Source organism: Podarcis erhardii, assembly GCF_964252035.2.
Source record: "Podarcis erhardii genome assembly, chromosome: 8".
NCBI lineage: Eukaryota > Metazoa > Chordata > Lepidosauria > Squamata > Lacertidae > Podarcis > Podarcis erhardii.
The window spans coordinates 18,998,249-19,010,765 of record NC_138499.1 but is presented as its reverse complement, the minus strand read 5'-3'; the positions used below and the strand labels follow the sequence as shown (position 1 = coordinate 19,010,765).

Sequence of the window (12,517 nt, the reverse complement as noted above, 5' to 3'; positions counted from 1 at the left end):
CCTTCCCAAATTTTCTTTCTTTAATATACTCTGGTTTCACCTCAGACTGTAGAAATCTTTTCTTTAGTTTTCCTTTTGGAGACTGAAAGCCAAGGATTACACTCGGGTCCTTTTAGGAACATCTTTGATAGCTTATAGTTACCTTTGTAGTTAACTTTGAAGCCAATTGAGCCCACACTTTCATCAGTTTGAAGATGAAGCCACATCTGATTGTTCATGCTGACAATTAAATCTGGTACGAAGCTTCCCGTTAACCTAATCATAAACAAAATAAAAATCCCATTAGCTGGAAATAAAGAGATATTAAAAAGGCAAGAAAGAGATCTTGATTACAGCACGCTAAGGGACTAGAACATCACAGCATTTCAAAAAGTCATCAGGAGAGATGCTACCAATTGAAAATCTTTCAGCTCTGTACAGCTAAGTAACAGCATGATAATAATTTTTATCTAATTCTTGCAATTGACATTTAGGGTTAAAAAGAAAGCTGTTCCGTTTGAAAGGTAAAAGCTAGTTTTAATGATAAAATTGTAATGTCTGGATTTTTCTCACATTGTTATAATATTACCCAAGAGATTCTCATAATGCTAGAACATATGGACACCCAATGAAGCTGAACGTGGCAAGATTCAGCACAGATAAAAGAAAGTACTTTTCCCAAGGCAGCAGTGATGGCCACCAACTTGGATGGCTTTAAAAAGGATTGGATAAATTCACGGAGGACAAGGCTATTGATGCTGCTAGCCACAATGGCTACGTTCTAGCCCCACAATCAGAGGGTTCTCAAACAAGTTGCTGGAAACTGCACTTGTGTCCTGCTTGCAGGCTTCCACAGACATCTGGTTGGCCACTGTGAGAATGGGATGCTGGATTAGATGAGGCATTGGCCTGTTCCACCAGGTTCTTATGTTCTTATGAGACTGAACACTGAAGGATGGTGACAACCTTATGAGGGCTATCATCTTGAAGGTGGACAACATACTCAAGGGTAGAAGGTGGAACTGCCCCAGAATGTGGAACTGCCACCATCATGCCAAGTGTGCTCCTCTGGGCTCTGTCCCTACCCATTCCTACTAACCATCTTTGCTTGTTCTCACAAAGCCCTTTGATTCAACTCCACTTCTGAAGGCAGCTCACCAAGTCAAACTCTCTTTCCCTCCTCACTGCAGCTCTCACTATCCATGAAAACACTCCACTGAACTCCTGGACAATGGGGGTTATGTTATGAGATTGGAGGGGGGAAATTCACATAATCAGGCATCAGGATCTTACAATTGCCAAACAGGATTGCACCAAAGGTTTCATCAATAGGGCAAGGTTTGCAGAGATATATGAAGGAAATGATTTTGTAAAGCCCTTTGAGGGTTTTTTGTTTTGTTTTGTTTTGTTTTTTTACAATCAAGCTGTGTATGAAATAAATAAGGATGCTGTTCCACCCACAAGAAAGAGGGTAGTCTAGCTGAACAGCACAAGACAAATGATATGCAATTTGTTGTTTTGCTTAAACCTCAGATTGAATCCACGATTTTGTTTCTTTAAGAAGTCCTATAGTTAAAGGGTTGTTCTGTCAAGATAATGAACACATAGTCAAGCAGCAAACATGATGCCACTGAATCATCTGACTCATACAGGAACAGAATTCCTAATAGAGAAATGTTTATTGAACAGCGAATTTTATCTATGATCTGAAATGGGTCTGTGATTCAAACTTCCAGCAAAAACAGATGGGAGGTTTCCAAATGCATTCCACAGGGCAGGGATGAGGAATCACAGCAGTACCTGCTTTGTTATGGAAATGTGGCTTTTTGACCAATATACCCTCATAATTTTCATTCATACCAGTGGATGTGATGTGACACAACAATTAACATCATTTGGACAACATCGCTGCTGCCGCACCCTTACCACACATGCATACTTCTGTCCCTCCCACAATTACTCCATGAAAACAGCAGTTAGGAAAACTGGGGAATAGAATAAGCTGCCATGTCAAGGCTCCACATTGTTCCTTTGTAGCTGTGACTATGCCTTGCCCGCTCCTGTGACATCAGGCGGCTGTGGCTGCCTAAAACATCCTCACAAGTCAAATGCTTGTTCTGCACTACTACCAGAGGGCCAGGCCAACCACTGAACTGTAATGAAAGACAATGCATTCCTAGTGTAGTTAATATCTTAATTCAGACTTCTTTGGTACAATATAAGAAGGAAGAGTTCTGATGTGCCTCTGGGTTTCTTCCTATCATTATCATCATCATCATCATCATTGTCGTTGTTGTAGTAGTTTTCATAATGAATTATACCCCACCTTTCTTCAAAGCACAGGTGACTTACAACAATAGTAATGGAATACAAAATAAGGTAGTGCCCTGATCTATGGAAGACAGGGGGCTTTGTGACTGTACTGTGGACTTCATATATGCTCTCAGTACTATGAGCACAACAGAATTAACACAGCTGAAGACTTCCAGAGCTGCAGATAATTATTTGTCTCGACACACTTCCCTGATCATCTTAGATTCTCTTTCATATATTTCACATATTCTGTTTTCAAAATCTTGATACATATTCCCAGGTGGAAACAGTAAAAGCTTCCTGCTCTTATATATTCATAGTAGATCGGTGATTTTTCGTTTAATTAGAGCATCTATTGTGAATTTGCTATTCTGACAGTGCAGGAAACATTTCACAGGTGCAGCATGTTGTGGAGAGATTAAAACAGTGCTTCTAGCACCAGAGCACATGTTTGGAACATGAGAAGCTGCTTCATAGGGAGTCAGAATATTGATCCATCTAGCTCAGTATTGACATTGGCTTTCCAGTGGTCTCTCTCGGTCCAACTTCCAGGCAGGACTGTCCCAAGACATTTTGGCATGTGAGGCAAACCACAAAATGGTGCCTCCTGTACCAGGGAAGGAATGAGTGAAGATCTACATCAGGAAAAAGGCTTGGAGGAGACCAGCCGTGCCTCCTGTTTGTCCGTGGCCACTGTAGAGGCAACATGGGGGGGGGGCTGCTGAGGAGGCATCTGATCCGGCTTCTAAGGAGTGCGCCACAGCTGTTGCAGCGGACAGTGGACACAGCTACACAACTGCAAATAAAACCCTTTAAATGTGTTGTAAAGTGCAATATACAACTGTGACACTAGATGGCGACAGTGAGCTATGCAAAATTCAACGTATTTTTCAAAAAATTTTTTTTATAAAAAAAGCATTTTTACAGCATTTTTAATATGTGTGTAGGTTCCATCAGTGTATTTGTTGGGGGCTGGATCTCCTGCCCCTGTCGATCCTGTCACACTGATTGCTTCATGGGTGAGCCAGCCCTGCTTCCAAATAGGATCCTTTTCAAGGAGGGTCCTGCTTGCGCTCGGGACCTTGGGGCCCCATGGCATCCGGAGGCAGGGCCTAGCCTGGCATTGCTGGGGCAGTCTCTCTATCACCCCAGTTCCAGCACCCAATCAGGTTGTTTCGCAAGTTGGGGTAGGAGGAGGGTTTATAAATGGCAGTGAGATGCGTCAGAACCACTCGCTTTGTGCTGCCGAACACCTACCCACCCGCCCTCTTTGGTTTCTGTGCTTTGGCCTTGCTTGGGACTTCGGTTGGTCGCCTGCTTTGCGGCAGGGGCCTGGTAGGAATTTTGTCCACTTGGCAGATTGGCACTGGCCATTTGGTTTTCGCCTACCTCCCAGCAATCATCACAACTTTGTAAGGTTTCTCGGTTAGGCATTGACTTAGTTGTGGTTGGGGGAGGTGTGGTCATCACCTGCCTCTCCTTAAAAAAGGGTCTTCCGTTAATGGAATCTGGGGGTTCTGGATCTCATCCGAAGTCCACCTGAGGGGCTAGGGGCATGCCAGGACCACAGGAACTGAGCTATAGCTGATTTGCATCGATGTGGCTCCCTCGTTTGGTTTACCCTTCCAGACCTCCTGCAGGGCGGGCAGGGGTCAGTTTTAGTTTGTCAATGCCTAAGCCAATACCGCTCAGATTGTGTAATCAATAAAGTTGTGGCCTAAATTTTGCCCATTAATTTCAAACTAAAATTTGATTTCTGTCTGAATTTATTTCTGGGGGGTTACCTATGGTCCTCGAAGCACAAGGACTGAACAGGGGTGGGATGTTCTTCATGCAAAGCAGATGTTCCACCACTGAGCTATACTTATTAGCACACATCCGCATGACCAAAATTACCGTGCTGATAGCACCTAATTGCAATGACCAATTATACATAATTATTATAGACAATCTTTCTTGGCACAGGAAGGGTCCTTAAGCTTGGTGCTATAGCACAGTCTGTTTCCCAGACTGAAAACAGCTTAGATGCTGCAAGACAGGCAGTAATCCCCCTGGGCGAGTGCTTTTCTGACTTCCTTATCATACGAAACATTTATGAAAAGGACACTTTGGGAGGCATAACATTTGCTGTATGATTCTTGGCAGCGAAGCAACTTCGGAAGCATTCGATAAGAAAGTTGTTCTTTCTTTAAAGCTGGTTGTTCCATGTGTTTCGTTAATTACTAAAGGCAAATGGATCACGAAAGCAGTAACAATTAATGGAGACAGAGGTTTTCTTAAATTATCATCACTTAGCTGGTTGCTTATCACTCTGGTATGAAGTGTCTTGTCTGTCTGAAGAGACATCAAGTGTGAGAATCTCCCTGGAAGAGGGGGGATCATGGCTGTTTCCTGGATGATGACATATTAGCTTGCTTTCATTGCCATTTGGCAGATAGCTGGTGTATCAAATTGTATTTTTTTAAAGAACCACTGGCCTAGTCAATGCACTTGCCTGAATCCAAACACATATTAGACGGATATATATATATAAATGAATAAATATTGCAAAGCAGATTGAAGAAGCCAATTTGAAGAAGAAATAATTCTTGAGACAATCACGCTCAGGCTGACAGCTGTGTAAATTGGAAAAGATTTTCAGCAAATTATTAGCACATCTTCGCCCACTACATCGTCTTTATTATAATGTAGTAGTAACTTTACTCTGAAGCTCCTGACAACTTGAAGTAATGTGATGATAAGAGAAAATAATGGAGTGTTCATTTGCATTTGTAACAAAACACTGTAATTTCATCAGTCTTATTTAATGTTTGTCTTGCATCAGATGGGTCACTACAAAACATTAGAATCTTAAAGTAGACCAAACATGTGAGGAACGATTCATATTCGGGGGTGAGGGCTGGAGGGGAAATCAGTAAATAGGACAAAACTGATTCTGAAATGATCAAGTTTACACTATGATTATATATATAAGCTTAACTTGATGCATTTTGGGATATGAAATCATAAAAGCAGTTCCATTTGTTTTTATTATCTGTATTTTAATAATTTGTTTGGATAATGATTTAGTTCTATTACATTTAAATTGCTTTAAAAATCTTTTCTTTATGTGTTTTTAGCTTTTTGTATTTTATTGATGTTTAGTATTTTTTATGTGCCTTTAGACCCAGGACTCAGCTATACAGCTGCAAATATAACGTTTTAAGATCATTTTAAGTGCACTATACAAATGTGACACCAGATGGCAATGGTGAGCTTATGGTCAATTCAATATATTTTCCAAAACGTATTTTAAAAAAGCATTTTCTCAGATTCTCTAGATTCCACCCCAGTCTGGGAAAAAGGTGGGGTGATGGACAATATAATTAATGAGGCAATTCCTTTCCCCATTCAGAATCTGAACCCTTGCAGTGTTTATAAAGAGAACTGAAGAAGAAAAAGGGAAACCTTATACGTATACAGAAAACAAAGCCAGCATGGAAACAGAGTCATTGCTACAAGCATAATGCTAGAATTATATATACATATTGCTATATTTGTAATATAAATACCAGCAGCATAATATTCGACTTCCATTGTCTTCTTTTAAGAATTTTGATAGAAAATTAGAGGAACACTTATGTAATAAAGTTATGCTTGTCTGTGACTAAAATAAAGTTTGATAGTAATAAAGGAAGGAAGAGGAACAGCTTTAGCCAAATATGCATAGTCATGGTTTCCCATTTTAAGCCTTATTGTAAAAGAGGATAAATGCACAATAGACAGAACAGACAGACTAAGCCTTTGCAATAGAAGACTGACCAACTCTCACAACTACTTCAAGAAGAGGTCATACAATACATTGCTGTATTGATAATTGATTTTAGTGATCTAGATAGGGGCTGGGGAAGCTCCCAGTTCAAGGACGGCATTCCTTCTTGAGCATCCTTCCAGGAGCTACGTGCCAGTGATGGGCGAGGTCAGAGATAGAAAGTGGGAAGGGCCAGAGACAAAACTACATGGAGCAACCGTTGTGACTCTCACATTTGTACAGTAAGCTACATTTCAGACATGCACACACACAAAACCCTCTCCATTCTCCATTCAGGCAAGCAAGAGATGTTCTCATAGTTCAAGAACACATTTCAGCTAGACGAAAGCAGTATCAGTGAGGATTGTGGCTTGAGAAGAGGAAGGAAAGTTCTTTAGGGGAAGTTCTGAGGGATACATACAGAGGTCTGGAGGGCCACATTTTAACCCTGATCTAGACTTTTTCCAGAATATTAGCTAATACGTGCCCCACATGCATTTATCCCTTATGAAATTGTAAAAGATTTCAACAATATCTAGTTCATAAGCATTTGCACAATTTCCAGTTGGCATACAATGGGTGTATGTGGAAAGGTTAAGGAGGCACACACAGACAAATTTTCATTTGCATTTAGAACGGAACAGGACAGAATAAATATGAGTTTCAGCTGCACAAGAAATTCCAGAAATAAATAAACAGACAGACAAAATTCTCAAAACTGTAAGGCATGACTACAGGAATCAGCCTTTGAATATAATTTTTGTGTACCACACCCCCACTTTAAAGATAATATAGTTTAGGGAATTTCTTTATTTGAAAGTTATAATATAACCTACACTCAACTACAACAGTCAAAAACAAGCCATGCACATTACCAAGCTCATAAGAAGATTTCTTCAAAAAGCCATGGCGTAAATAACACTTCTAACAACTCCTCAATCCAGCCCTAGAACTAAACATAGCAAACACTTGGCATGCTGTGATCAATAGCTCATTTTTAGCAAGTCAGAATCCTTAAAGAAGAAAAAAAAAGTTCTGCATTGTAGCTTATCTTCCCATATCCACTAACAGTATCAAATCCCAAATGCTTAAATACAGAAGAGAAAGTTCTATTGGAGTTAGTGGAATTTAGGATTGTGGTTCGAAACTCTAATTCCATTGCCAAGTGAATGATATGTTTCAATACCACCTGTCATTCATTAACAACTTTATCCTGAAATCTTCTTTGCCTAAAGCCCAAGATATTAAGTACTGATGTCACAGATCAGCTAAATGAAATTCATGAGAACCTAAGAAGAGCCTTGTTAGATCCGACCAAATGTGCATTTGGTCCAGCATCCTGTTCCCATGGTTACCAACCAGGTATCTGATGGAAACCCACAAGCAGCACATGAGCAGAACAGCAGTCTCCTCAGCCATGCTCTCCAGCAACTGGTAGCAAAAAAAGGCATATACTACTGTATAGATGTAGTAAATGACCATTATGAGTAACAGTTATGGATAGCCTTATCTTCCATGAACTTGCTTAGTTCACTTTTAAAGCCACCCAAGTTGGTCATCATCAGTATAACTCAGTAGCCATCACTACAATCTGTGACATCAAATGCCATTGTTTAAGATTATGCTATGTAAGTACCGTATTTTCCCATGTATAAGATGCCTCCTATTTTGTGGAGACTCAAATTTAAGAAAATGGGTGATGGCACAGGGTTGATGTGCCTTTTTGCGGAGGATTGCCCAGGGTTGTTGAGCTTTTTTATGGGGATTGCATTGCAAAATCCACTTCTCATCTGTTCCCTCACCAGCAGAAGCTGCCAATTGCCCACCAAATTGCCACAGCGTCAGCCAATCAACACCCACCATTGAGGCAACCAATAGCACGCCCAATAGCCGCTAACAGCCACGGCAGCAACCAATCAAACTATCCATGTATAAGACAACCCCCACTTTTTAGCATAATTTTTAAAGAAAAAAACCTAGTCTTATAAATGGAAAAGTATGGTACTTCATTTTGCACTTTCTGGATCTCCTGAATAATCTGTTTCACTTGATGACCCTTGGTTCTCATATTTGGAGAGAGGGAGAAAAACTTCTATCTACTTTCTCCACACCATACAGAAATTTATTCACCTCTTTCATGCTCCCAGCCCACATCCAAAATCACTTGACTTTTTAAATATATGTGAAGCAGCAAACAGCATGCCAGAGACCGGGGCAGAATCAGTAAAGAAGGGAGATAAAGTATGCATTTTTCTTTAAGTCATATTATTTTTTAAAAGTATTGTCTCCAATTGTACCATATCACAATCCCACAGGAGAAAAAGCCCACCTGATTTTATTTATTTAAAGAAAGCAAAACAAAGCAACTAATATTTTAGAATTTTCTCTTTTTCAAAAAAATGTGATCTGGAAAAGGCGGTGCAGAAAAACTAACATGTTCTCCAGACTTTACTCAACATGAAATCCATCACTTTATTAATGCCCCTGGTCTGTGCCATCTTTGCTCCTTTTCTTCTTGCAATGCCCTACAAAAGACGTACCTTAAAATCCATGTGAAATGGCAGGAAGGTAAGTAGAGTAACTAACACTGGCTTTACAGAAATTAATTTGATATATTGCAACAAGTGACTCCCTTGTATATAAAAGATGAGCAAAATATTAAACCATTGGGTTGTAAATTAAGGCGACTTACACTTGAAGGACAGTTCTGGGATCACCCACTTCTCCTCCATCACCAATTGTTAGTGTGTCATAGCCAATCTCCAGATCAAATTCTTCAAAATTAATCTGGATAACCTAGCGGGAAAAATAAAACATGTACTTAAAGCATCTACATTTATATTACTTTATCAGCATGGAATCCACATGTTTTTCAGACTCTCATATTTTATTTATATAAACAAGTCATTTGTCCAAGAAAGAAAATAATGAAAGTATATGGGGCAATCATTTACCCCTTTCTTGCAATACAATGGAACCCCTAAGGCCAGTTTTCCAATTTAAATGCAGAAGTTTTACCTTTTTAATAACCTGAAGTTAAACAAAAGTGTCAGAGTCAAGAATTTTATTACACATCAGTAGTGGAAACTATAACATTTTTTGTTTTTAAGCATACTTTGTTTGCAGAAGCTCATGCACGTACAAACATATCGAGAATTCATACAGATAGATGCAAAAGGGGGGGGGAGATGTTTATTCTCACTTAAAAAAAATGAAATGCAGATATAACAGCTGCAATTATAACCTGTCATTATTCACAGTAAATCAAACAACTGACAGTACTGAATTCAATAGGGTTTACTTCTATGACAAGAGCCTGAGCTTCACTTCGAAGTTGCATATACTAGAGGGATAGCATGAGGAAGCCTCAGAGGCATGAGAATGCCAACTTAGAAACACTAGGATAGTTTTCTGGTTTTGTTCAGAGACCAGTATTCCTATGAGAGAACCTGGAACACACTTCTAAATTAGAAAGCAAGCTGAGAGACAAACACAAAGTGGGCAGGTGAGTGAGAATCCTACGAGGAAGAGGAATGAAATCCAAAGGTTTGTAAGTCTCAAAGGACTCCTAAGTAATGTGTAGTTTTAAGTCCATTTTATTCTCTGCTTTAGTAATAATTGATTTTTTAATACTTGTTTTTTTATTGTTGCAAACAGCTTTTTTTTGGGGGGGGGGGTTGTCCAGAAAAGTGGTATATAAATATTTTAATATTTTTTGTGTGCAGGTGTGTTCGTCTGTTTTAATTAACAGTGTTCTTCTAGTTCTCTTTTCCAGATTTCCCCTCCCATTTGTCCTAATGGGATTGCCATACTCGAGATCTCTTTTCTAAGGGCATGCTGAGGGAATATGAAGAATTTGGATCCAGTGGACTCAAAGGCTCCTCCATCCACCTGCAAAACTCATCTGGTACCACAATCAGAGCATTCTCCAAGGGCAGAGTCCTCAGGACCATAAGATTGGTATAATATACATGTCTAGCATCATGCTGCTTCATTACCCAGGCCAAATAATTCACAACACTAAATAGTGGCACAAGGAACTCTGGCAGCATTCCTAAAATGATTTTTGAAGTTACAAAACATAATTTTTAATTACCCCCTTGCCTGAAAATCTAAAAGTAGTCAGTTGTTGAACTGAAAATGAAATGGTTTGCCAACTGTTCAAGCCGTTGGAGGGTATCAATGTTAACTTAGAGACAACTGACTGTTACCTGATAATTCCTGTAACAATTTTGATATAATGCACACAATCGATCTCTGTATGTATGCATGTACAGTATGTATGTATGTATGTATGTATTCATATTTATGGACTAGGGCTTTTGTCCTTGTCAAGTTATGTTACCTACGTTGGGGGAAAGGAACCCACAGATCATTGCTGTAAGACTTTCCACATTGCACATTAATGGAAATCCTAGAGAATAATAATAAAAAAAAAATATCTACAGCAGGGATGGGAACCTGTGGCTCTTTATTTGTGCAGATCACACTGGCCATGCTGGCTGAAGCTGATGGGAGTTGGAGTCCACCAAAATCTGGAATGTCACAGTTTCCTGAGATACATATTACTACCACTCAATCTTTTCCTCATTATCTTCTGGTCTGGTAATGTAGGGGCATAAAAAGCACCTACATTAGATTTGAGCTTGGACAAAGCCCCAAACTGATATTAAGGGCAGAAAGGTCATTGTTTCACTCCATACAGAACATTGATGCAAATTGTACGCTGAAATGCGATGTCTGAAATAACTGAAAGCTATAAGGCAACCAGCGCCATGGGTTGCAACATACCAAACTAGAGTTTTAAATCATCACAGGGCTTTACAATTGAACCCAAATAAATAATTTTCAATCAGTATTCAGAAAACCAGTAACTTTTCATATTAAGGTTTATTGCGTATCATACACAATCCCAGTTACTTTCTACTCTATACATGCTTTCACAAAAGTGAGGTTGAGATATTAAATCAGTCTCAGTAGCCGTTTATGTACTCTCTAAACAATAAAACTTATGTAAATAAGCATCACTTTAAACAAACAAAAATTAATTAATCACTCAGATTAATTGAAAACCAAGATAGAATCCAAATTGGGAAATCAACAAAACAAAATGCAAATATATCACCCAACAAACAGAAAATATGCTCCCCTTTAGTTAAATAAACAAATTTGCATATATAATTTCTATAAAACCAAAGGAATCAATTACTTTTTGTTTTATGAAAGCTGAAATTATTGTTGGATATATTGCTTTTATTATTCAGGCTTTCATGGAATATGGTAGTTTGAGACTCTAAAAACTTTGCATATATTAACATTTTTAATGTGTCTTCTATAAGCCCGAGCCATGAAATTAGAACATTGTTGTTAAACATTTTAAGGCTATTTCTATCTATGCAGAATACAGCACAAAGCTTTTAACTCATCTGAAATGTCACATTTAAAGTTCATTTATGGGAGCTGCACATATACCTCAACACCCCTCATTATTTCCAATGACTTACAGTGGGGCATGTGAATGGTCTCCATTGGAAAGCAGTGTGTTGAATGTGATGTGACACTATTTAGAAGCCCTTATTATTTAATGTGCAGCCATTAGATGAGCTTGCAATGGAGAACTGAGCCTTAGGATCAATTGTCATTCACTTTTTGTATAGTCCTTTGTATAGCCTAGTTTGAGAGAGAACAGGGATTCAAGAACGCAAAGAAGGAAAATGTGTCCTGCTTGTTGTTGTTTAGTCGTTTAGTCGTGTCCGACTCTTCGTGACCCCATGGACCAGAGCACGCCAGGCACTTCTGTCTTCCACTGCCTCCCGCAGTTTGGTCAAACTCATGCTGGTAGCTGCGAGAACACTATCCAACCATCTCGTCCTCTGTCATCCCCTTCTCCTTGTGCCCTCTCTCTTTCCCAACATCAGGGACTTTTCCAGGGAGTCTTCTCTTCTCATGAGGTGGCCAAAGTATTGGAGCCTCAGCTTCACGATCTGTCCTTCCAGTGAACACTCAGGGCTGATTTCCTTCAGAATGGATAGGTTTGATCTTCTTGCAGTCCATGGGACTCTCAAGAGTCTCCTCCAGCACCATAATTTAAAAGCATCAATTCTTCGGCGATCAGCCTTCTTTATGGTCCAGCTCTCACTTCCATACATCACTACTGGGAAAATCATGGCTTTAACTATACGGACCTATGTCCTGCTTAGGTTGCTGATGTTAATATACTTCAACTGATTTGGGATCAGGATGACTGATTACTCCAAGGTAAGGAGACACGGAATATATTTATGACATAATACATTTTAATGAAATCCTATCGTTAGATTGACAGGTTACACTTCCATTACAATTTATTAGAAAGCAAATCCCACGAAGAAAATGGTTGTGCTTTATTATAGCCAATTACTCACCACAAGTATTATTTTAAAAAATGTTCTATGC

The 12,517-nt window shown here is 39.2% G+C and overlaps 1 protein-coding gene across 5 annotated transcripts in view; it reads right to left on the bottom strand.

Annotated features, from left to right (window-relative positions):
* Window positions 1–12,517, bottom strand: part of CSMD3 (CUB and Sushi multiple domains 3) — a 574,504-nt gene that overhangs the window by 228,510 nt on the left and 333,477 nt on the right. For all 5 annotated transcript variants that reach the window (XM_081873886.1, XM_081873887.1, XM_081873888.1 and 2 more), the window contains 2 exons: window positions 8,775–8,878; window positions 143–255 (listed from right to left, as the gene is read on the bottom strand). In XM_081873886.1, the coding sequence (XP_081730012.1) occupies window positions 143–255; window positions 8,775–8,878 (217 nt within the window). The remainder of the gene's footprint in view (window positions 1–142; window positions 256–8,774; window positions 8,879–12,517) is intronic.